Source organism: Cucurbita pepo, chromosome LG15 (genome assembly GCF_002806865.2).
Source record: "Cucurbita pepo subsp. pepo cultivar mu-cu-16 chromosome LG15, ASM280686v2, whole genome shotgun sequence".
Taxonomy (NCBI): domain Eukaryota; kingdom Viridiplantae; phylum Streptophyta; class Magnoliopsida; order Cucurbitales; family Cucurbitaceae; genus Cucurbita; species Cucurbita pepo.
This window is the reverse complement of record NC_036652.1, coordinates 1491562-1515390: the sequence shown is the minus strand read 5'-3', so window position 1 is coordinate 1515390 and position 23829 is coordinate 1491562. Positions and strand designations below refer to the sequence as shown.

Here is a 23829-nt window from a genome sequence, read left to right as displayed (position 1 = left end):
GTTTTCAGGTATGTAACGTTGCATTCTTGATTATTCCCTTTTCGGATTCTTAGCAATGTATGTATTCATGCTATGAATATGAATTGCGAAATGAAATGCTAAAGACGGCTCGTATGATTCTGATAAAATAAGATATCTTATTTTATTAGAAACTTGATTCTCAAATTAAAGTGAATATGAAATGCTTATGTTTTAACCACGTTTTTTTTAATTAATATACATTTGATACATTACTGGATGAGGCTCCCATGTGGTTGCCTCATTATATGTGCATTAAATTTTTTTCGTGGTTCCTAATGATTGAATATATATCATCAACTTGTTTCATATTCGATTAAGCTAAATTTTAATAGAGTATTTTAAGGCTGTATACGAGTTTAACTCTGCCACCGATAACTTTGAGTAGATTTTTACTTTGAGCCTTCATATTCGGGTTAAACTTTGAGTAGTTTTATATTTTAAGTAGCCCTTCTTTTTAAGGGTGTATACGGGTTGGAGAATCTTTTGGACTAATTCGAAACCAACCCAACCTTGATTGTCGGGTTATTTTGTTTTAGTTATCTCATAAAGTTCAAATATCAAACTCAAACTCACAAATTACAATGTATCATTAATTTTTTGAAGTTTCATAATAATCTTAAAAGTTGATTGTGTCAATCCACAAACCGACCTAAATTTTTATTTTTCAAAACCTCAACCCAATTTAAATCGGGGGAAAAAAAAAAAAAAAAAAAACTATCCCAAACCCAACGTTTATGATTTGGGTTGTGAAGTATGACTTGCTCGGATTCTCGAGTCATTTAAACACTCTACTGCTTCCATCTAAAATCAAATCAATTTTTTATATTTTTTAACAAACTAAAACGAAAGGAAAAATTCCCTTCACGTCAACTTGTTTTCAAAAAAAAGGAAAGGAAATTAAAAAAAAAAAAAAAAAAAAAAATTAATTTAATAATAAAAAATTAGGATATATTTTAAATAAAATTCGTTGTTGCGTTAGCTTCTATTGATAATTAACTTGAATGATGAACGATTAACAGTAGAACAGTTGAATTTAAATCAAGAATATTTGGAAAGGGAGGGTCAAACTGCTATCAAATTATTCTCTTTCGCCGGAGAGCTCTAGATTGAAGGGTGAATATCCAGTCAATATAGCTGCAAAGCGTTGAAAATCTTGTGAATTTCAACGTAGAAATCAACCGGAAAGCCGAAGTCGACGGTCGCTCTTCAGTCTTTTACAGTTGGAGTTCCGAGAGCTCAACAATTTGATTCAACTATTGCTCTCGAGCCTCCGGTTGTAATTGTATCATCACGATCTGTAAGCCGTCTCTACAGTCTTCTCTCTCTCTCTCTCTGGAATTCTTTTCTGGTATAAACACTTCCATTTTAATCTAAATCATTGATTTCCTGTGGTTCAGAAGGTGATTTGAAGTCGAAGTGGATCGAGGAAGAGCGGAAATGGCTGTGTAAGTCTTTTCGTTCCTTGCGTTGTTTATATTTACGATTGATCGATTCAAGACTTTGTTTGTTTGAGATTCATTGTTGTTAGTTTGATTTTGTTCTAGAGAAAAGAAATTAGTTAAACATCTGTTTAATTTTTACTAGTACTTCAGCTTTAGGATGATCTCTATCTTTGGCTGTACGTTTTTCTTGAGACCTTATTTTTGCTGCAACATCGTATCTGCCAGGGTTGCTTCAGCTCCAGGGAAAGTTTTAGTGACAGGAGGTTACCTTGTCTTGGAGAAACCGAATGCAGGGCTCGTACTTAGTACTAATGCTCGTTTTTATGCAATTGTAAAACCAATTTACGAGGAAATCAAGCCTGGCAGCTGGGCATGGGTGCGTGATTCTTTGATAATTATATCCTGTTGAACCTGTTGCTTCATAATCCTTCAAACTTCAGCTATGTGAACTACATTTCATTTGGTAGTTGCATGTTGTTGATGATATGTTCGTTATTTTGTTCACGTATAGTTTTCTGCCGAGTGGAAATAGTACATTGAGAATTGGGATCAAAGTAATTTCATGCTAATCTGAGAATCAAAAATGAAGTATTGGTAGTCGTATACTTCTGGCTTTCTGCGGTTTTCAACTTGGGGAGTATCACCTTGCTTAAACAACTTGCTACCTATGACTAGTCATCTGAGATGTGTTAGATGAACACGACTCTCCATAATAGTATGTTATTGTCCACTTTGAGTATAAGCTCCCATGGCTTTGTATTGGGCTTCCCCAAAAGGCCTCATACAAATGGAGATAGTATTCTTTGATTATAAACCCATGATCATTCCCTAAATTAGACGATGTGGGACTTTCATCCAACACCTCCCCTCGAACAAAGTACACCTCCCCTTAATTGAGGCTCGAATCCTTTTTCTTTTGGAGTCTTAGTCATTTTTTACTATTCCTTCGAGGCTCACAATACTTTTGTTCGACATTTGAGGATTCTATTGATATGGCTAAGTTTAGGGCATGACTCTGATATCATGTTAGATGAACACGACTCTCCACAATGGTATGATATTGTCTACTTTGAGTATAAGCTCTCATAGCTTTGTATTGGGCTTCCCCAAAAGGCCTCATACCAATGGAGATAGTATTCTTTGATTATAAACCCATGATCATTCCCTAAATTAGACGATATGAGACTTTCATCCAACAAGATGAACTCTTTGCTTAGAGAAAAGTAATTAGAAATGGAATTGTGTTTTTTTTTTTCGTTCTATTACTACTATTACTTCTGGAAGTCGATGTATGTATAATGCTAATATTCATAGCAACTGTTAAAAAAAAGTGTTCAATCAGCATATGTCAGCTACATTTCTTTTGCTTAACGGCCCATATTTTTCAGTCATGGACAGATGTTAAGTTGACATCTCCTCAGCTCCTGAGAGAGAGCATCTACAAATTGTCATTGAAAACCCAATCTCTTCAGAGTGTCTCTCCAAGGCAAGTAAATTAGTTATTCTGGTTGAGTGTTGGAACTTCTGTTTATAAGCACCCGTATGTGCGGTTATCTGAATAAAACTGGCTAAATTCAGTTGTTTGTCTCATCTTAAATTCCTGAACTTCATCATTCTTGTATTTTCAGTGATTTAAATTACTATGGTTTTATCATATCATGGATGAGCTTTTCTTCTTTCTGTATCTCTAGTTAATGGATTTCAGTTAGTTGAGATCAGGGTTATTAGTAAGATAGAGGTAAAATGCTTTTCAGTTCGTAATTAATGTTCATTTATAAGTATTGTATACTGTTTCCAGTCAAGCAAGAAACCCTTTTGTAGAAAAAGCAGTGGAATATTGTGTAGCAGCTGCATGTGCAAAATTTGTCGACAATGACAATAGGAATGCATTACACAAATTGCTCTTGCAAGGTAATGTTTAGTTTTTTTTATCATACCCTATCTGGCAATAATCAAATTGCTTATATACCCTACTAACTCTATGCTTCATTTCTACTGAACTTACAGGTCTTGATATCACTATTTTAGGTTGCAATGAGTTCTATTCATATCGGAGTCAGGTACTATCCCATTGCACTATTTCTCATTCCCCTTGGGGGTACACTAATTGGGCGTTTATCTCTTTTTAATTGATTTTCTTGCTATGTTATTTGGATGTACTCTAGAACTTTGCTTTTACAGTTTCTATTATGTCTGTTTCATAGATTGAGGCTCGTGGACTCCCGTTAACATCCGAATCCTTGGCTTCCTTGCCTCCTTTTTCATCAATTACCTTCAATGATGAGGAATCATATGGGGAAAATCGCAAGCCTGAAGTTGCAAAAACTGGATTGGGCTCATCTGCTGCAATGACAGCTGCTGTAGTTGCTGCTTTACTCAACTACCTTGGGGTTGTAAATCTTTCCTTATTGACAGGTGAGCAAGAACAGAAAGGTAGTGCAGATGTTGATTTGGTGCATATAATAGCTCAAAGTGCCCACTGCATTGCACAAGGAAAAGTTGGCAGTGGCTTTGATGTCAGTTCTGCAGTTTATGGCAGTCAACGCTATGTTCGGTTTTCACCAGAAGTGCTTTCTTCTGCTCAGGTCTCTTCTTGATGGGCTATCCCTCTTTACGTGTTGTTTGGTCATACTGCCTTCTGAACCTAAATAAAACAAATTCATCAGTTTTGGTGCATATGTCCTTCTAATATGAGAAGGTTGTTTTGTTTCTACCTGTAGATTTTTATTATTTAAAATATTTTATCTTTATTTAGATAAAATACGATTCCAATTTTTATTCAGGTTTTGATGCATATGTCCTTGAAACATGCGAAGGTTGTTTTGTTTTCTACCTGTAGATTTATATTATTTAAAATACTTTACCTTTGTCGAGATTAGATACCATTCTAGTTTTAATTTACATTTTTTAGTTTATAGTTTTTGCTCATTTTAGTTAGTTTCCTGTTTATTATATCTTTAGTTTTATTATTATTATTATTATTTATTTATTTTTTTTTTTTTTTTTTTTTTTTTTTTTTTTTTTTTTTTTTTTTTTTTTTNTGTAATGAGTCCAGTCATGAATTTTGTGATGAGACATTTTAGTTTGCTCACCAAGTGAAATAATTGATCTCCTCCGAAGTCTCAATAGATAAATAGTAGCATCCTAGTCGTCCCTCGCCACTTTTTTTTAACCTTCTGCATCGTCATATAAGTTTAATTGAAATTCTGTAGCAACTGAAAACCAAGAAGCAATGGACTCAACGATGTTTGCTGAGCAACATTTTGGCAAATATCTGGAGTTTAAAGCTATTGCCACATCCTCCATCCTAGAAACCTTTCATTTATATATACAGAAATTTCTTTGGATTGTCTTTCTTCTAATTCATAGTCCTTGAGGTAAATATCTCAATGAGAACTTAGGTTTCCATAAATGCACCTATCTTTTGGCATACTGATTTCAACTTTGAGAAATCTGGCACTATTGTTCTACTTGGTGGATTTAGTAACTTGAAATCGAGAGAACAAAGGATAACACTTGGTTTGTTCATCATTTGTCACTTGTTTTAAGAAAAAATGTAGAACTTTATTCACCCCTTAAAACTTTCATTTCTTTCTGTTGCCTTATTGTTTATATCCAACAATGCAGGCTGCCAAGAACGGAATACCCGTAGAAGAGGTCATTGTCGATATCTTAAATCAGAAGTGGGACCATGAAAGGACCAAGTTCTCTTTGCCTCCATTAATGACTCTTGTAAGCATCCGGATTCTGCCTCTTAAAAATGATTTTGGAAGGCATTTTTATATTTACCGCTTCAAAAAGTTGTGTTTGGAAGCTATTTTGTGTGCTAAAGAAATGAAGCTCTATTAGTGAAGACGGATTTGAAAATTTCCCCACTTAATCTAATGTTGTGAGGCTCATACTTTCTTATAATGAACTTTCTGTAGGTTTTTAGCACTAATAATTATTCAATCGTATTCAACTTTGCATGCCCCACATATTGCGAAATTCAACTTTATGTGTTCCATTGGAATCTGAATGTCACCTTGAAGTGACTTGATCTTGTCATCGAAGGAACTCATGTTTTTTAATTCCATCAATTTTGATTTGTGATGTTCGATACAGTTTGTTTTTCTGGTCTGTCACTATTGAATCACTCTCATAGACAATTTTGTGAATTAATCTTTTTTTTTTTTTTTTTCCTTTACCGTCACTTTATTTTCAAGCTCTCTGTAAATCATTAAGCTCAGCGATTTACTATGCTTCGTTTACACAATAACCCATGCTTCTCAATTTTTTGTAGTGAGTTCTCTCCCTTTAAAAGGACGACTGATTGGAGTGCATCTTGAATATATATATATATTCTTTTTTCTTTTCTTTTTTTTTCTTTGCTAACAATTAAGAACCGGATGGGGGCGAAGAAATTTGAAATTCCACATTGCATTTTTCCTTTTCTTGGTCTTTGTACTTAAGTTATGTGCATTTGTATAACCTTTATATTCTTAAATTTTTTTCAATGAAAACTCAATTTCTCATACAATTGTTACTTCCACATATACTTTTTTCTTTCTTGTCCATCATCGTGGTGTTTTGATCAGGTACTTGGAGAGCCAGGAGTGGGAGGGTCATCAACGCCTTCAATGGTAGGAGCTGTCAAGAAATGGCAAAAATCTGACCCTCAAAAGTCCCTAGACACGTGGAGGAAGTTGTCGCAAGGGAACTCAGAACTTGAAACTCAACTCAATATGTTGAGTAAACTTGCTGCAGAACACTGGGATTCTTATAAATATATCATAAACAGGTGTTCCATGCTGACCTCAGAGCAGGTATCTCTCTCACCCTTCTTATAATCTAAATCTATTACTGAAGCAGTAGCCTTTTTGGTGAAAAATGAAAAAGAATATACTAATATAGTTGATCATGACTCATGAAATTTTTACATACTGTGGGAGGTGGACCAGAAGTCTAAAATACAATATACATACAAAATGTGAGATCCCACGTCGGTTGGGGAGGAGAACAAAGCATTCTTTATTGTGTGAAAACCTCCCCTAACAGACACATTTTAAAAACATTGAGGGGAAGCTCGAAAGGGAAAGCCCAAAGAGAACAATATCCGCTAGTGGTGGGCTTGGGCCATTAGTATCAGAACCAGACACTGGGCGGTGTGCCAGCAAGGAGGTTGAGCCCCGAAGGGGGTGGACATGGGGCGGTGTGCCAGCAAGGACGCTGGATTCTAAAGGAGGTGGATTGGGGGTCCCACATATCAATTGGAAAAGGGAGCGAGTGTGAGCGAGGACGCTGGGCCCCGAAGGGGGGTAGATTGTGAGATCCAATATCGATTAGGGAAGAGAACGAAGCATTCTTTATAAGGGTGTGGAAACCTCTCCCTAGCTGACGCGTTTTAAAAACCTTGAGGGGAAACCCAAAAGGGAAAGCCCAAAAAAGACAATATCGGCTAGCGGTAGGCTTGGGCCGTTACACAAATGTAGACCCAGAATTTGCCGTTACACAAATGTAGACCCAGAATTTGTACCTGACCTGGTCTTTGGCTTTTAGTCAGAATGCTATTACTTTCGACTTGGTATATGTTGGCAAATCATGTCTCTTTCTATACATATGTATCTCCATTAATGTTGAAGCAATTTATATAAAAAAAAAATGTGGCAGTGGATTCATCAAGCCTCAGAACCAAGCCAGCAAACCATCATCAAAGCATTATTAGGAGCAAGAAATGCGATGCTTGAGATCAGGCATCATATGCGCCTGATGGGTGAAGCTGCTGGTGTTCCGGTTAGTTTTTTCTTCTTCAATTACTTTATCGCCTTATTATATCTAGCATTTTGTCCACACAGGTACGTCAGTAAATAATTGTCAGGACATGGCGACGGTGACAAATACACATGTAGATAATAACATACTGAACTCCATTTTCTGGGATTTGTAGATTGAGCCTGATTCACAAACCAAGCTTTTAGATGCTACCATGAATATGGAAGGAGTCCTATTAGCCGGTGTTCCAGGCGCAGGTGGGTTCGATGCTGTTTTTGCCGTGACCTTGGGAGATTCAACCAACAATGTGATTAAATCATGGAGTAAACTAGATACTTTGGCTCTCCTTGTTAGAGAAGATCCTCGTGGCGTTGCTTTGGAAAGCTGTGATCCGCGAACAAAGGCAATTACATCAGCTGTTTCATCAGTTCATATTTAGTAAAGGGAAGGTTTCCATCTCGTTCTATTACATTGAATAATTTATTGTTTCAATTGACAATGTGAATTTTGTTCGAAAGATTATTTCCAACTTATTAGATAATTAATAATTGCTTCACTCATTCACAGATTGGATGAACGTCCATGTAATTTCCTTTTAGTTACATTATGTATTACTCTTTCTCGATCAATAAGAGAACTAGCATTAGTTTCTCCTAATTTTCCATATTATTCTGCTCCGAAGGTTGATTATTCTGGACAGTTGATATTGCCAATGGTTTACTTGTGTTCTGATTAATATTCTTTAATTATACAGGGCGGTAGCATACCTGTTTTGGTGTCATTCAGAAGCAAAATTAGGTATCATCTTGTTAATGTCATCCATCTGTCTATTATTTGCTTCCTACCATTTCTTCCTCCCTAGGTGCTAACGGTCAAGGATTGTTGGGAATGAGTCTCACATTGGCTAATTTACGGAATGATCATGGGTTTATAAGTAAGAAATATATCTATTGGTATGAGGCCCTTTGGGGAAGCCCAAAGCAAAGCCATGAGAGCTTATGCTCAAAGTGGACAATATTATACCATTGTGGAGATCTGTGATTCCTAACATGGTATCAGAATCATGCCCTTAGTTAAGCCATATCAATCAAATCCTCAAGTGTTGAACAAATAAATTGCTAGCCTCGAAGGTCTAGTCAAAAGTGACTCATGTGTCGAACAAAGGGTGTACTTTGTTCGAGGGCTCTAGAGAAAGAGTCGAGTCTCGATTAAGGGGAGACTGTCGAGGGCTACATCGACCTCCGGGGAGGCTCTATGGTGTACTTTGTTTGAGGGGAAGATTGTTGGGAGGGAGTCCCACATTGGCTGATTTAGGGAATGATCATAGGTTTGTAAGTAAGGAATACATCTTCATTGGTACGAGGCCTTTTGGGAAGCTCAAAGCAAAACTACGAGAGCTTATGCTCAAAGTGGACAATATCATACCATTGTAGAGAGCCGTGATTCCTAACACTAGCTGCTGAGACATTCTAGAGATTCAAAATAAAAATATATGGGAAAGTTTTTCTCCCATAAATCATAGTTGAACAGTTCAGTGATTCACCAGTAATCCCTACACGAGCAGTTTCCATCTTTAAAACGGTGGAACCGATTCCGGTCTCTTACAGTAATTTCTCGTTCATAGATCATTGAAATCAGTTTAGTGTATGTATGACAGTCAGTACACATTCTCAGGTTTCTAGTTATCCTTATTGCAGATCCCTGTGAAGTATGAATGAGCGCAAAAGCTATAGCCAACTTCTGGCTATGACCTTTCAATCTCTCTCTCTTTTCTTCTTCATCTACGTTAAGCATAACCTGTGATGTATCTGCCATATAGCCTTCAAATCTCAATTGCCATTCCATCTGATGAATCATCTCGTAGATTTTACCCGATTTGCAGTTCGATTTATCCTGTGAAACAAATTGGTATACCTTCCTTTTCACCTCCACCAAGCTATACCCTGGTGTCTGGACAAAGCCATCATCGAACATTTTTGTCCTGATCTTAGCTACATTCTCCCATTGTTGAGCTCTTGCATACATATTAGACAAAACTAGGTAATCGCTAGGATTATGCGAAGACGATCGAAATAGATTCTCTGCAGCTACCTCACCAAGCTTTAAGTTGTCATGAATCTTACAAGCACTTAGAATACTCCGCCAAATTATATCGTTTGCTTTTATAGGCATACCTTTCACAAGCTCAAATGCTTCTTCAAGCAAACCAGCTCGTCCCATCAGGTCTACCACGCAGCCATAATGCTGCATTGTTGGTTTAATCCCGCACTCGTTCTTCATCCTATTGAAGAGATCAAGACCTTCTTCGACAAGGCCGGAATGACTACAAGCGCTAAGCACACCAACATAGATAACATCATCAGGCTCTAAGCCTTCTTCAACCATTTCTGAGAAGATTCTTAGAGCTTGTCTACCATGTCCATGTAAGCCAAGCCCTGAGATTATGACACTATAGGATAGTTGATTCCTTTTGGTCATGTTCTGGAAGAGACATAATCCTTTCTGAAGCGACCCACATTTCACATACATATCCATTAAGGAAGTCCTAACCGCAACATTTAGTTCAGTTATGTTTCTCAATAGAGCACCATGGGCACATCTTCCTAAATGAAGAGCACCCAAATGGGTGCAAGCAGAGACCACACTGACTAATATACTTTCCTCAGCCCTCCAACATCCTTCTGTACTCATATCCTCAAACAACATCAAACATTCCCGCCACAATCCAACACGAGCATGAGCTGAAATTATAGCACTCCAAGAAGCCACACTCTTTTCCTCCATACGTCGAAAAACAGCACAAGACAGTTCGATATCCCCACATTTCCCATACATATTGATTAAGCTATTCTGTACAAATAGATCATCTTCCAAACCTAGCTTGAATACATGACCATGAATCTGCATCCCTTCCTCGATCGCTGCTAACCGAGCACAAGCCTTGAGAACTACCGGGTACGTGAAGTTGTCGGGTTCTACTTCTCTTTGAAACATATCGGCATACAGATTTAGAGCACTCTCAAAGTTCATGTTGTTAACATAGCCTTTGATCATTGTGTTGAAATGAAATGTGGTAGGTTCATCTAGCTGTTGGAAAATGGAGCAGGCATAGTCCATGCTGCTCCAATCTGAGAGCGCACAAGTGCTCAAAAGACTGCTTGAGCAGAAAGAATCCCAGAAAAGACCCAACTTCAGAATTTGAACATGAACTTGTTTGAATTCTTCTAAGCTCTTGCATTTCTTTAGAAGGCACAAACATTCCTGCTCCTTCTGCTTCAAACTCAAATCTAAACTTTGTTGTATGTCTTTAGAGGGCAATAAATGATGGTTGTGGTTAAGGACTGATGTCCCCATCATCCTCTTGTCCTCACCATCTTAGAAATCTACACAAAGGCGCTGCAAAATAAATGCTATGCTTACCATTCTCTGAAAAGACTCCGGAATCATAATAGGTGCCTACGGACAAGGCTAACCGTCTCTCGTGTGCGTCGAGAGACGTCGAAACCGATGGAAACAAGCTTTGTTTAACTCGGAATTTGATAGTTTCGGAAGTCTTGATGGGATTTGAGTAAAGGGTAGAGCTTGTTTGTTTGAGTAGTGAGAGGAGAGAATTGGGGGCTGTGAATCTCATCCATGAGATATGAAGAGAGAATTTGAGCCAGAAGAAGATGGAAGTGGGAGATTATGGGAGATTGGGGATTGTGGATAGGATAATGTGTTGGAAGGGGTTGGCCTTTTTGGGATATTTCTCTTCTATTTCAGCCTCTTATATTTTGCCAAGTCAGCAAGTGGGTCAGCTTTATATATTATTGGATTCATGTGGCGTGGGGCCTTTGCTTTATGGGTGGTTCAAGGACCTCTATTATTATTTATTTATGCTTCTCCATTTAAATATGGAAGCAAAAAAGAAAAAAAAAATGCATTTTTAAAATTAGATATGGAGGAGATTTTATTTATTTGTTTGTTTTTTTTTTTTCTTTTTGCAGGAACGTGTCACAACCTAACCTAACTATGGAGAGAGTAGGTTGTGACCCTTATGTTGCGATAAGAGAAGCGGTGACCTTTAAGTGGCGCCCATCCGGCCACGCGAGGGCCTAGACAAGTGCCCACACAAAGTGGGCATTGAAGACAAGTCGATGCATAAGCAAGACAGAGACATCGAATACAAGAGTGGTAAAGATAGGCTTGTTGAAGGGTCGAGTAGGGTATCGAGTCTTAACCTCGAAAGTCGGGGTTTTATAAGGAATTTGGGCATGCGGTTCTGGAGTTAAAATCCGTCCATATGAAATATGAATGCTCGCCAAATTTGGTGTCAATCGGACCCTGGACGAACGCTCTATGACACCGTATGACCGTTCGCCAAAATCACGTCTATGCGTGGAGTATTCAAAATGGCTCAAAATGTATATAAAGGGGAGACATGATGTTAGCTCTCCACCACCCCTGGGCATTGTGGCCTAAGCGAGCTACCATGTGGCACATGCGTGTGTCACAGTGAGGGTGAGCGTGCTGAAACGAGCGTCTCGGGCGACTTCTTTTTAAATGGATTTTTCAAGGACCGTACTAGGCGGCACAGGTGTGCCGGTATTGCGCTCCAGCCCGCGTGTCGGAGGTTGATATATGCACCCACTATCCGGTACGGTATCCGTAAATGACATGGCATGGGCTCGGAAGGGCCAATGCCTCGATAGAACCCGAATTGATGGATGGAGCGACACGTGGGCCCGTTCTTGATAGCATGTTTGAATGAGTTGTGATAACCAACGACACTCTGAGACTTGGGATGACGTTAAGACATATGAACCATATCGATTGAGGACCAAGATAACAAGATGAGATGCGATGTTGCATTGAGAGATCTTGGCCCAAGTAGAGACAAGGTCGAGTCGAATAACTTAACCTAGTGTAAAAGCAAGTTGGTTGTGTGCAGAAAACTTTAAGAATGATTTAACGAACTCAAATTTATGGTTGATTATTAAAATGTATTTTTTTCTTATGATATAATTACATATATTTTTATTTAATTTCATAATTATTTTTTATTATTTATCTTCCCGCACCTTTCTTAAATATATTTATAATTTTTTAAAATATACATTGATATTGAATTCTAATAAATAGAATAAATAGATAGAGGGTTACTAACTAACATTTTACTTTTATTAAAAATAAAAATTTAAATAAATTACTCGAACAATTAAACTAACCAACCAAAAAATTTATGGTTGGATGGGATTGAATTCATTATTTATTGATGATTATTTAGGTTGAAAAAACTTTACAACTCGAACAATTTGACTGGGTTTATGTCTCAAGACCCGACCCAACCCAACCCAGGAACCGAGGAATATGACGACTTAAGATTGGGCTGCCACTGTCCATGGGCCTAACAAAAGGAACCAATTTTATATTAAAAAAAAAAAAAAAAAAAAAAAAAAAAAAAAAAANAGTGGTAGTTATCAAATGAGAAAACCCGACAAAAAAATGTCTCAATAAGGTTTAGCGGTAATAAGTATAACGTGTTCATGCTTGTTGATTATGAGCCAAATGAGTTGAATTGGGTTGTGTTGTAAAAAAAATTTTAGACCAACCCGAAATTTTGGGTTAGTTGTGTTCGTGAACCAAGTAATCCAAATAAAGTTCACAACCCAATTCAACCTAACCTTCTATTTTCAAGTTGCGTTGTTCAATTGTTTATTTATTTTTATTTGAAAAATTATACTTATCTATAATATAACTTACATTAATAACTAAAATTTCATAAAATTCAAATATAAAATATTTACAAACATTTATATATCACTCGCCTCGATTATAAATATTAAATATTCGTAACATTTTTAAATAAATGTCAAACAAAACAAAAACATTCTAATAGTATAATATATTTGTTTTTTTAATAATGTATATAATAATAAACTAAAAAAAAATAGCCGTATATATCAACGTTTTGTCTTTTGTTCAATGGATGCAATTATTGATATTTTAAAAATTTTACTTCAAACAATTATAAAAACTAATTTTAGAATTTATTAAAAATACACAAACTAAAATTAAAAATTTTAAAAAATTAAAATGAATTGAGATTCAAATGAGAGACCAAAATTAAGTTTTAACAAAAAAAAAAAAAACGAAAAAGAAAATTATTATTATTTCTCTAAAATAAAAAGATGTATTATTATTTCTCTAAATAATAATAATAATAATTATCTATTTCTCTAAAATAAATAAATAATATATATATATATATATATATATATATATATATATATATATATATATATATATATATATTATATTATATNAATAAAATTAAATTTTTTGAAAAGAAAATAAAATAAGTGAACCGTCCATCAGCCTTTATACACAAGGCGGGAGGTCATATATTTAAGGAGCTTCACTTTCCTTGGCATTTTTGAAGTGAAGGCACCAAAATCTGAGAATGCGGAGCGAAGACGAAGGGTTCGAAGATTGGGACGCTGATTTCTTGGACCAGCTCATCCAAGTCGAAGAGCTTGCCATCTCCTCCACCGCCAACAATCCGAATCCGATTCAGTGTTCTTCTTCTACCTATTGCCCGCCGCCGCCGCCGGAACCGGAACCGGAACCGGAACCGCTGCATTTGGTGGAAGTGTCTCATGACCGTCCCATTAGTTATTCGCCTCCGCGAGAACTCTCTCAGAGAGCCGCTGGCTTACGGTCTCACGCTATTCGCTCTCCCATTGGCTTGGGCGAATGCGGTCCTTCTTCCTCGGCGCTGGCTCCGTGCTTGCCTTGCCCCGATGCTGCAAAAGAACTTGAAATTTCTAATTTGAAGGTTAGTGGAAGTGTTCGAGGCTATCTGCATTATATTTCTTATGTTAATTTATTGTGGTGTAGTTTTTGAAGGGAGTGCTTGGAAGATGAGAGCTAGGTATTGAATCGTCTGAGTTGCATTTTCTTTGTTTAGTTCTGCTCTAAATGTCTGAAAAGTTCGGCGTCTTTTTCTACCAGAAGGAGATGTAGAGAATGCTGTAAGAGTATATGAGATATACTTGAATTAGTTTATCAGATCTCTCTGCGTTCCTAGTTCTCTGAGTTAGTGCTTATGCGTGGCGAGTTTTTGTACTGCATTGGAGCATTGCATTTGATCAGTTATCCTTTTCAGTTTCGCATTCTTTCCTCAATCAAACACGACAGTTATTGCGAGGAATTATTTGAAATTTTCTCATATGAAGATTTCTCTCGTATTAAGTTCGTTTGATTGATGCGAATGTTAGACATTTTAATATCACAAGGCCTTGTTTCCTTAAAGAACATTTGAAATTTATTTTGCTTTTATCTTTTATTCTAGTGGTGGTCAGAATTTTCATTTCTAATGTTGGTAATAATAAAGCCTTAATTACTTATGAAGTTTTATCGAGGTATTTGTATAATCGTGTGCATAATGAGAAGAGGGTTTTTTTTTTTTTTTTTTTTTTTATGTTTATCGCAAGTTTTGTTGGTTTGTGGTGATTGGTGACAGAGGGAGCTAGGGCGCGTCTCAAAGCAACTTAAGAACTTGGTATGTTCATTTTTAATTGCTTATTGTTATTATTTCTTGTATTCTATTGTATGTATGCAATAATAGAATGACCATTTCTCGTTGTCTTTTTTAATTCTTCTTAAGAAAAACTATGCTTGATTTTATTCCTTCTTTCTTGATGAAAAGAAAAATTAATTAACGATGTTTATAGCGAGCCGTTCCATTATGTTTAGAGACAAGCTGTTCCATTTGTGATTTTATCTTGTAATTTCAAACAATTGATCACTAATGGACTGGTTGCCGTTTGCATGATTTTCTTGTGAATAGATTGTTTTTTTTCTTGCATATTTTCAGCTTAGGACAATCTTTAGTGGATNCGTTATATAGTTTTGGTGAAACTTATTTATTAAGTAGTTAAAGTGCCAACTATTCCCTTTGTAACAATGATATGTACTTAGAATTTCAGGTTTTGTCTAACTAAAAGAACTTGGTTACAGGAACAAGAGTGTGTTGAACTCAGGAAGAAAAGAGACAAAAAAGAGGAGCAGCTTAATGTTGTCTTTTCCAATAAAGATAAGCAATATATTGCCCATCATGGTCCAGAAATTACAGATTTGTGAGTAATGTTTTCATTTTTTCGGAAAATGTTAACAGTTTTGGGCTGCAGTTTGCCTATAGTCTCTATTTGGTTAGACAACCCAACGGTTCAAATATCAACAATCACCAACCCATCCATCAAGTATAGAACGATTGTCAATAAGCTCTTCCCACTTTCTGTAAAAAAATCATCAAATTTGGTTTCTTAATTTTACTCATACAAATGAAGCATCATACTTGGAGCAAATATCTTGGGAACTATATACGAGGTGGCCATGATACATTTGTACATGTGCTCGTTCTCTAATTATATTGTAGAATACTTGTTGTGCCTAATTGAATTTACTTTTCTGGAATGTCTTGCTTCGCCAACCTTACCTTGCTGTTCATTAAGTTGAGACCTGGAATGAATTATAGTTTCTTTTGTGCATTTATCTTCTGAAGTTTATAGTTAATTCTTATCCTTCATCATCAATAATTCAGGAGAGTGGCAGGGAAAGATGGTGGGCATCCTGGCATCAAGAGTGAAGATAATTCTGGTGGCCCTCATACTGAGTAGTTATAAGGATGAGCTAAATATCATTTCCCGTTAATTTTATGGTGCATACTAACTAATTTTTTTCATTATCTTACTTTTTTCGCATCTACAAGTTACTTCAAGGAGTAAAGCCAATGAACAGGGAGAAAAAACCCATAATTCTGTTGGTGAGAGAGCTAACGATGATTCACCTGCTTTTGACAAGCTCTCCAAGAAGTTGCAAGTCTTCTGGGTTCCTGAAAAGGACTTTAAGATGGGACAAAGTTTGGTTTCAGAATTGCTTTTTTCATGTGAAAGAGATTTTCATGTGCTTTTTCAGTGCATCGGCACAGAGTTATCCCCTAAATTCTCTGTGAATTCATTGGCTGGTGTTAACTCTTCTGATGTAGCTTTAAAGCATCCTCTGCAGTTTCTTCATGGACCGGAATCTATAAAAGTATCTAACCTCTACACCACCTTGACCAAGGTATCCTGACAGATTTTATCACTTTTCTGTAGCTCCATAGAAAATCCAAACTTCTTCTTTATTAAATATGGTATGTGGTTTTTTTTTTGCCACCAAGTTTTTGTGATCATCAAGAAATGGATTGTTATCATGTTACTGAGGGTAGCTCAAAGTAGGAATTATTGTTTCCAAGCTTTCAACGTGGTGTCTCGAGGACTGGGAGAACTGGCAGAACAACGTCATTTTTGTAGTAAAAGTACCAAGAGAGCAGTTAATTCATATGTACTAGCTTTTTTTTCAATCTGTAAAATGACAGATAAATATTTAGTAAGTGGAGGATAACTTCGAATTTTTTGGACTATTGAAGTTCATAATTATCAATTTAGAAACTTCTGAGAACGGAGGCGCCTCTGCATCTTTTATTTTTTATTCTTCATTTTTCTAATTGACTTGCTTTTTGCTATAATTTTATTTAGCAATTCATTTCCAAACCTGATGTTATATTTGTTATTGTCTTTAAGTAGTCACATTCGCTGTTCTTTTAATAAGTTTCTATAATTATTTTCCATATGTTTGTTGGTTGTAGGTAAGTAATGGAATAGTCAAGATGGAGGCATTGTTTACCCCGTTGATTGATCTCTGTAATCTTGACAACGTGAGTAAGAGTTGAAGTTTTCCTGGTTACACGAACAAATTGAAATAAAGTTCAGATTTGGTTACTTTTGAATCTGCATTAGGACTAACAAAATCATCAAGTGTGGATTTCAAAAGTTTAAACATATGTATGGCGGTGAAGAACACTCGCACCAATAAAGGAGAGGAATGGCTAGCAGACCCATGCCCAAGTTAGTTAGGTCGCAGCAATGATCCTTTTTCCCCCTTTTTCTCTTCCTCTCTCTATCCTTCACAAGAAACAAAAATCTATTATCAAGGAAAATACTAGAGGGGGAAGGAGCCTCAATCCACTGATTAACCCTGGGAAGATTTTTGATAATTATGATCAATTCGATTATATCCGCTACTAGGCAGGGAATGTCTTGTGGTTTCCCTGTTTATGCATTGTTGATCATGTTTCTGAATAGGCTGTTTATGATCACTATTAATTAATACGGTAAATTTGAACGTTGTTATGCATTGTGGTATGGTTACGTCACATTTTCTAAGTTTGTAAGTATATTCATCAAGAAAAAAAAAAAGTAAAGTTTGTCAGGCATCAATATTTCTTGATGTGGAAGTTCGGTTGTCCATTTTAACAAAAAACATTTATTCTTGCTGCACTATTCCTTCTCTGTTTGAAAATTTTGTTCCTTTAACTTTGGATGCAGGTTGCGATAGTTCATAGGTCTCTGCACATATTGCATATGTTTCTGAAGCGCCTGATGTGGTTGGAGAGGAAATCAGAAAGAAGGTACAGTGCATTCTACTTTGCAACAGATAAATATTTTAAATCCCTAGAAGCTTATTATAATAATGTGGGAGAAGAAATTTTCTACTGCCAAATTTTCCAGCGTAATTCCAAATTGCTTGCCAATCAAGTATTAATATTTTGACGTTATTCTACTCCCGAGGTTCCTTGCGGATTGATTATTTAGAAAAAGAAGTCAGACAAAAATTTAAAGTGTTGTCCATAGATGTTTGTCAAGTAATTCTATGTACCACCACATTTCTTTTTGGCTGAGCTGGGAGTTTGCCTGTACTATCAATGATGGCACTGAACTTAGATGAATTTGTATTTCTGGCATATTTGAACTCCATGTTAATTTTTATAGTATTTAGTTGGTAGTTGAAAAAATTGAAGTCAACTCTGACTCATATATATTGGTTGGTGGCGTCAATCAATTTAATGCATGTCTACATATGTTTCTATTGTTTCCGATAGTTACTCTTCTGATTTCCTTAATATCATTTAGGATCAAATCCTTCTTGAGTGATGCTGTAGTGTTCAGTGTTAAGAACTTCCTTGTTTCTTTTGGTTCTTATGAACTCTGATTTGATCTTTCCAGTGCAATCTGCTCAGGAAAACAGTCATGATTGGGGGACTTGGCCCTAGGAACAATGTTGTGGATTCTTATGGATCACATAGTGCAGAAGGTGAAGAATTTTCTTTGCTGAACATGGACGAGACATCTACTGGCCACTGTTCTCCAGCTGGCATGGGATTCCCTGGTGCTGAATTGCTTTTCAAGAACAGAAACTTGAATAAGAATATAAATTTAGTTCCTCGAGTAAACTGGGTATCTTTCTTCGAGATGATGCATCGGGTTGCTAAAACACATAGTGCAGAATGTGCGAGACTTGAGGCGGTTTCGGTCATGAATTTGATTCTGATGAGAAATAATACTTATATGGAGAGGGAGAAGTAAGTTTGTGCTTTTTTAGTCTATATTTCAATGTTTCAAATCAAAAACGACTCACATTACTGTTACAGATTTGGTCAGGCACTTCTGTTTGATAGTGTAGTGGAGTTCATCAGAAAGGAATCCGGTTCAGCTATACAAAAGCATGCTGTGCGCCTTCTATTCCTGATACTAAACTGTAAGGCTTAATAATTTCAGTTCATTGTCTTAAAATATATTTTTTTTTTTCTTTTTTGACTTTGCAAGGTTATGATAATTCTGCTTAAAAATTATTTAAGTTTTAAATTAGGGAAAATTCTTTTCTTTTCATTCTTCTAGACTTCAAATTTCTGAGTGTATTTCATTCATACGTTAAATTTTGGATGAATTTTTTATTTAGTGGATACATGTTATGTTGAGGATTGTTGAGATTATGTCGAGCGTCTATTAAGGGAAGGTTATTCGAGGGCTACATAGGCCTAAAGAGAGGCTATATAGTGTACTTTGTTCGAGGGGAGGATTGTTGAGAATTATTGGGAGAGAGTCCCACATTGGTTAATTAAGGGGGATGATCATGGGTTTATAAGTAAGGAATACATCTCCATTGGTATGAGACATTTTGGGAAACTAAAAGCAAAGCCATGAGAGCTTATACTCAAAGTGGACAATATCATACCATTGCAGAGGGTCGTGGTTCCTAACAGGTTATTGGTTCCTTTTAGTCTTCTCTTGACATATTCGTAGATTGAATGAATGCCACGGAACTTTGGAACTGGATCTGGTGTCTGTTTCGAATTATTCAAACGAGAAACTGTAAATGCTTGCATTCTGGTCGTAGTTAGCGCCAAAACCTGGGCACCTCTAAGCATTACGGCTGACTTTAGAAGGCTGCTTGTAGCCTCTTTCCTTTTTTATTTTTTATTTTTTATTTTTTTTTTTATTTTTTGAACTTTTAATCGTAGGTCTTATTGCAGTATTTACTTGAACTGAATTTTCTGTTTATGTCCTTCACATTCTAATAATGTTTGCTTTAATTTAGGTCCCACGTTTTTTGTTGCATTCTGTTCTGGTTGCAAAGAAGCAGAAGCTGCTGATGCTGCAGAGGAAAATGTTAGATGTGCAGGAGGTTTCCAGAAATTCAGAACCATCCTTCATGGCTTGGCAGATTGTCTTACATGTCTTGGAAATGGTATTCAGGTAAGCATCATTAGGGATCTTTCATCGCCTCCTCTCTTCTTTTCAATACTCCACCCAATCATAATGAATAGTAAAAAATTGAGGACTATCACTTGATCATGTGATGTTGGTACTCAAGAAACTTGAGATTTGGAACCTTACCACTTAGCTTTAGTGTTCGGTTTCTCTTGCCATGAAATTGAGGAGGTTGATGAGAAAATTATTGTGGGCGAGTGTTAAAAGGAGGCAACTGGTGGAATTTTCAATTGTAAGACTGTAACGGCCCAAGCCCACCGCTAGCAGATATTGTCCTTTTTGGGCTTTTCCTCAAGGTTTTTAAAACGCTTCTACTAGGGAAAGGTTTTCATACCCTAGTAAAGAATGTTTCATTCTCCTCCGCAATCGATGTGGGATCTCACAGAGACTTTTGTGAATAGAAGAAATCTCTTCTGTTTAGAGACAGGAGACCTTCTCTAGTTTCTAACCTGTTTCAATTCAATTTTTACTATTCCTGCTTCGTAGCCAGGAGGGTCGATGTTTGGAGACGTGCCCCATTATCGACTGTATGTCATCAGGGCTAGACAGTCTAAATTTATTGTTCCATCTAATTCAAATTGTTGTAAATTTTATAATTCATCCACGTCTTTGATGTAAGGTATTATACCGTGTTCTTGCAGGAGTTGAAACTTCGAAGAAACACCGTGCTTTTGCTCGCATTTCTGTCATCGTCCGGGAAAGCGGGCTTCGAAATTCTCGTAAGCAACACGCTACATAAGAACTCAAATTTTCTCTCGTTGATTCTTCAAGTTGTGGTTTCAGAAGTTGAACAAGAAAAAAGAGTTTCAGAGGCAGTAGAAACTCTCGAGGAAAGGTAATTGATGAGTTCCACAATTCCTTGAAGACTACACAACTTTTCCTTTCCTCGTTTCATATTCTTCTCAATAAAAATCATGCATATTTTTCTTGGAATGTCATTACCCAGGGCCTTGCTTTTACGGGAAGTGCTTATACTACTAAATAGGCTTGCATCTCATTCGGTATACTCGGCCACGGTCTTGCGTGTGTTGACAAGCAGCAGAGATATGGCCAGCCTCACCATTGATGTAACGAACAAGCTGTCCAGGAAAAACAACAGAAATTGCCAGTTTGACGGCAAGAAAAGAAAGATGAGGGAATCTGAAGTTGTGGACTTGGCCCAGGTATTTCGCAAAAGAGTTCTTACATATTTGGGAAACAGCATAATACTATAAACCACTTTTCATGCTTGGAAGAACACTCCCTCATTGGTTTGAAGTTTTGTCATCCCATTAGCATAGTTGGGAAGTTTTGTAGTTTTAAGCATTGTGTATATTCTTCAAAAAGAAAAGAAAAAAAGGTAGAAATATGGAGCGCTTTCTCTGCGTCGGGCACCGTAACTTGGCTGCAATCATTGGAATTGGTTGGTCGCTTGCTTGTATCTGGTTTTTTCTCTCTTTGACGAATTTCGTTTTTGCTAGAGAGATTTGTTTTTTCGAAAGATTCTTGTCGATTCTCAAGGCTCATGTGGGAGTAATTATTTTGTTGCCAGTGTTTTCGGAATATAGAGGATTATCATCTGCTTCACTTCAGGTGAAAGAAATTACTGAGAAATGGTTGTCACATGCTTTTGAAGGCATTGCTTTTAGCCTAAGAATATTCCTTTTCAACAATACGACCGTGGCTATCACAGCAAAATTCATTTTGGACATGAAATCAATAATTTAGGCTCTTCATCAAGAAATTTCTTTAAATCTTTTGCAAGTGATTTTGAGTTTAATTATAAATCACCTAAATTGATTTTCAATGGACTGGCATTGTATTTATTGCACTTTAGTTGATCAACAAATTCCCCAAAACTGAAATGGCATAGAATTGCATTAATCATTCATCACTATTTTCTTCCGAACCTCATTGATCAATACATTAACGAAGCTCACAATATCAAAATTTTTGTAATTAAATAGAAAATGCATACTTTTCAATTATAAATTTTAAGAAAAAAAAACAACCAAAAACAAAAGCTATTTTGCTAATCAGTCTTCATCGTCGGAATCATTGAATGTAATCTTCGTGGACTTGGGGGCATCTGCCGTAATCTCCTTGAAGTGCGCTCCATAGAGCTTGGATTCCTGCAGCGAAGCATTAACATCTCCATTAATTAATGTTCTGTACAAGCTTATCGTTACTATATATATGTATATATATATAGATATATATAGATACATAGATATACATAGATATACATAGATATATATAGATACATAGATATACATAGATATACATAGATATATATAGATATATAGATATACATACATACATATGAGAGAACATGCCGCTCCACATGTTTAGAAAATCACTAAAACGAACAGTTGCCGATATCAAAATCATTTGAAAAATGCAACCATGAGCAGACAGTGACACATTTTAACATGCAAATCTTACAAAAAAGATCTACCTACTCCAACAATCAACCCCATATTAACGAAAAAAGGGTTAAATTACAAATTTCGTGTCAAAAGTATCTAATAAATCTTTCTAACTTAAAATTATATGTATAATAAGTCCTCTAGAAATTAAGCGATTATACAATATCAAAATTTATGTTCAATAAAACTATTTACTTTTCAACTGAATTATAAAAAGTATCGAAGTTAAAGGGGACTCAATTTAGACTATCCAAAGTACATGAAAAAAAAAAAATAGTTTAACCCAACAAAAACGGTGAACAGGATACTTGATTTGAGTTCACAGACAAGAATAATGTACCTTTTTCTTCACATGAGTACCGAATTTCAGAAGTGCATCAGGTACAACTTGCTTAGCTTCACGGAGAACATTTACCAGCTCCCCAGCAAGTCCCTAAAAAGAAAGGCAACACAGGTTAAAGGGATTTGAATAGGCCAAATTGTTTTATTCCATTTAAAAAGGGGCGTAATATTATATAATATATATAGCGAAGATAACCTTGTTTTGTTGCATGAAGAATGTGTGAGCAACACCCTTTTTACCAGCCCGTCCAGTCCTCCCAATTCTATGGACATAATCTTCCGTTGTGAGAGGAAAGCTATAGTTTATTACTACTTCTACATCCGGAATATCCAAACCTCGAGCGGCTACATCAGTAGCTATCTATAATTACAAGAAAATATACATTTTAGCAACCCATAATTAACTATTAAAATAAACATGAAATTTATATTTGTACAGGCATTGAATATTCCTACCACAACAGAAAGCAGTGTAGCATGAAAAATATACTTCTACTGTCACACTATACATTACAAACAGCAGGTACTTCACCATTTGGCTTTTGCGGCTGTGCGTAATGTGCTTTAGCGGCTGTGCGTAATGTGTTGCAAGATATCAAAATGGACCTATTACACGATCCAAGATCAAGAAGATTCAACAATATTATGCATCTACAAAATTGGATAGGCTTTGTTCAACCATTATTTCATGTCTTACAAGTTGATTCGACTGATAAAGGACCCTTTGGAGCTTCAGAAGTGAATATTTAAATGGTTGAAGTAGCGGATGAAGTTGCTATAAATTGCATTAGAAAAATTTATTATTTTAATTTTATAATTTCTTGGAATTGGAAAAGGGTGGAAAGTTCCTTATCATAGTGGCTATAACTTTTTTTTTTTTTTAGATTTAAAGGAGGTGGGAGTAAATTATTGTCTCTAACTTCTTTAGTAGGCATTTGAAGAGTTGAAAGTTTTTTTTTTTTTTATGGAGAGATTATAAATACAGATTTTTTTTTAGTGAAAAGTTAAAATTTCAAGCAATTCAGGTGGTGGATCAAGTTAGATGGAGTAACTCAATTTAGAACAAGGCTCCAAATCTTGGGATCTTTGATCTTAAGAGGTAATCTAATTCTAGCCTTATCTCTTGGTTGATCCGAATCATGTATAAAGAGGTATTGATTTCTTTAATTCAAGGGCTCTTGCTAAAATCTTGGATTGTTGGATTGAGGATTAGGATTGCCTTATCAAAAAGGT

The 23829-nt window shown here is 36.0% G+C and overlaps 4 protein-coding genes across 5 annotated transcripts in view; 2 read left to right on the top strand and 2 right to left on the bottom strand.

Annotated features, from left to right (window-relative positions):
• Window positions 1-1043: 1043 nt before the first annotated feature.
• Window positions 1044-7878, top strand: LOC111811419 (phosphomevalonate kinase, peroxisomal-like). The gene is made up of 11 exons (XM_023698257.1): window positions 1044-1318; window positions 1419-1466; window positions 1689-1839; window positions 2852-2949; window positions 3262-3374; window positions 3471-3523; window positions 3668-4048; window positions 5091-5195; window positions 6041-6268; window positions 7113-7235; window positions 7390-7878. The coding sequence occupies exons 2-11, from the start codon at window positions 1459-1461 to the stop codon at window positions 7651-7653; spliced, it is 1524 nt and encodes a 507-aa protein (XP_023554025.1). The 5' UTR covers window positions 1044-1318; window positions 1419-1458; the 3' UTR covers window positions 7654-7878.
• Window positions 7879-8690: 812 nt separating this feature from the next.
• LOC111811418 (pentatricopeptide repeat-containing protein At1g31920) lies at window positions 8691-10918 on the bottom strand. The gene has a single exon (XM_023698256.1). It carries the CDS (start codon window positions 10569-10571, stop codon window positions 8754-8756), a length of 1818 nt encoding a protein of 605 aa, XP_023554024.1. The 5' UTR covers window positions 10572-10918; the 3' UTR covers window positions 8691-8753.
• A 2699-nt stretch (window positions 10919-13617) lies between these two features.
• Window positions 13618-21440, top strand: LOC111811167. Its single transcript, XM_023697916.1, has 12 exons — window positions 13618-14031; window positions 14719-14757; window positions 15216-15334; window positions 15799-15854; window positions 15967-16319; window positions 16885-16953; window positions 17624-17706; window positions 18316-18657; window positions 18727-18833; window positions 19674-19831; window positions 20488-20681; window positions 20793-21440. Exons 1-12 carry the CDS (start codon window positions 13657-13659, stop codon window positions 21058-21060), a joined length of 2163 nt encoding a protein of 720 aa, XP_023553684.1. The 5' UTR covers window positions 13618-13656; the 3' UTR covers window positions 21061-21440.
• Window positions 21441-21676: 236 nt separating this feature from the next.
• LOC111776281 (DEAD-box ATP-dependent RNA helicase 5-like) overlaps window positions 21677-23829 on the bottom strand; it is a 6893-nt gene continuing 4740 nt past the window's right edge. For both annotated transcript variants that reach the window (XM_023655693.1, XM_023655694.1), the window contains exons 11-13: window positions 22793-22957; window positions 22595-22687; window positions 21677-21957 (exon numbers count right to left, since the gene is read on the bottom strand). In XM_023655693.1, the coding sequence (XP_023511461.1) occupies window positions 21862-21957; window positions 22595-22687; window positions 22793-22957 (354 nt within the window). In that variant the 3' untranslated portion in view covers window positions 21677-21861. The remainder of the gene's footprint in view (window positions 21958-22594; window positions 22688-22792; window positions 22958-23829) is intronic.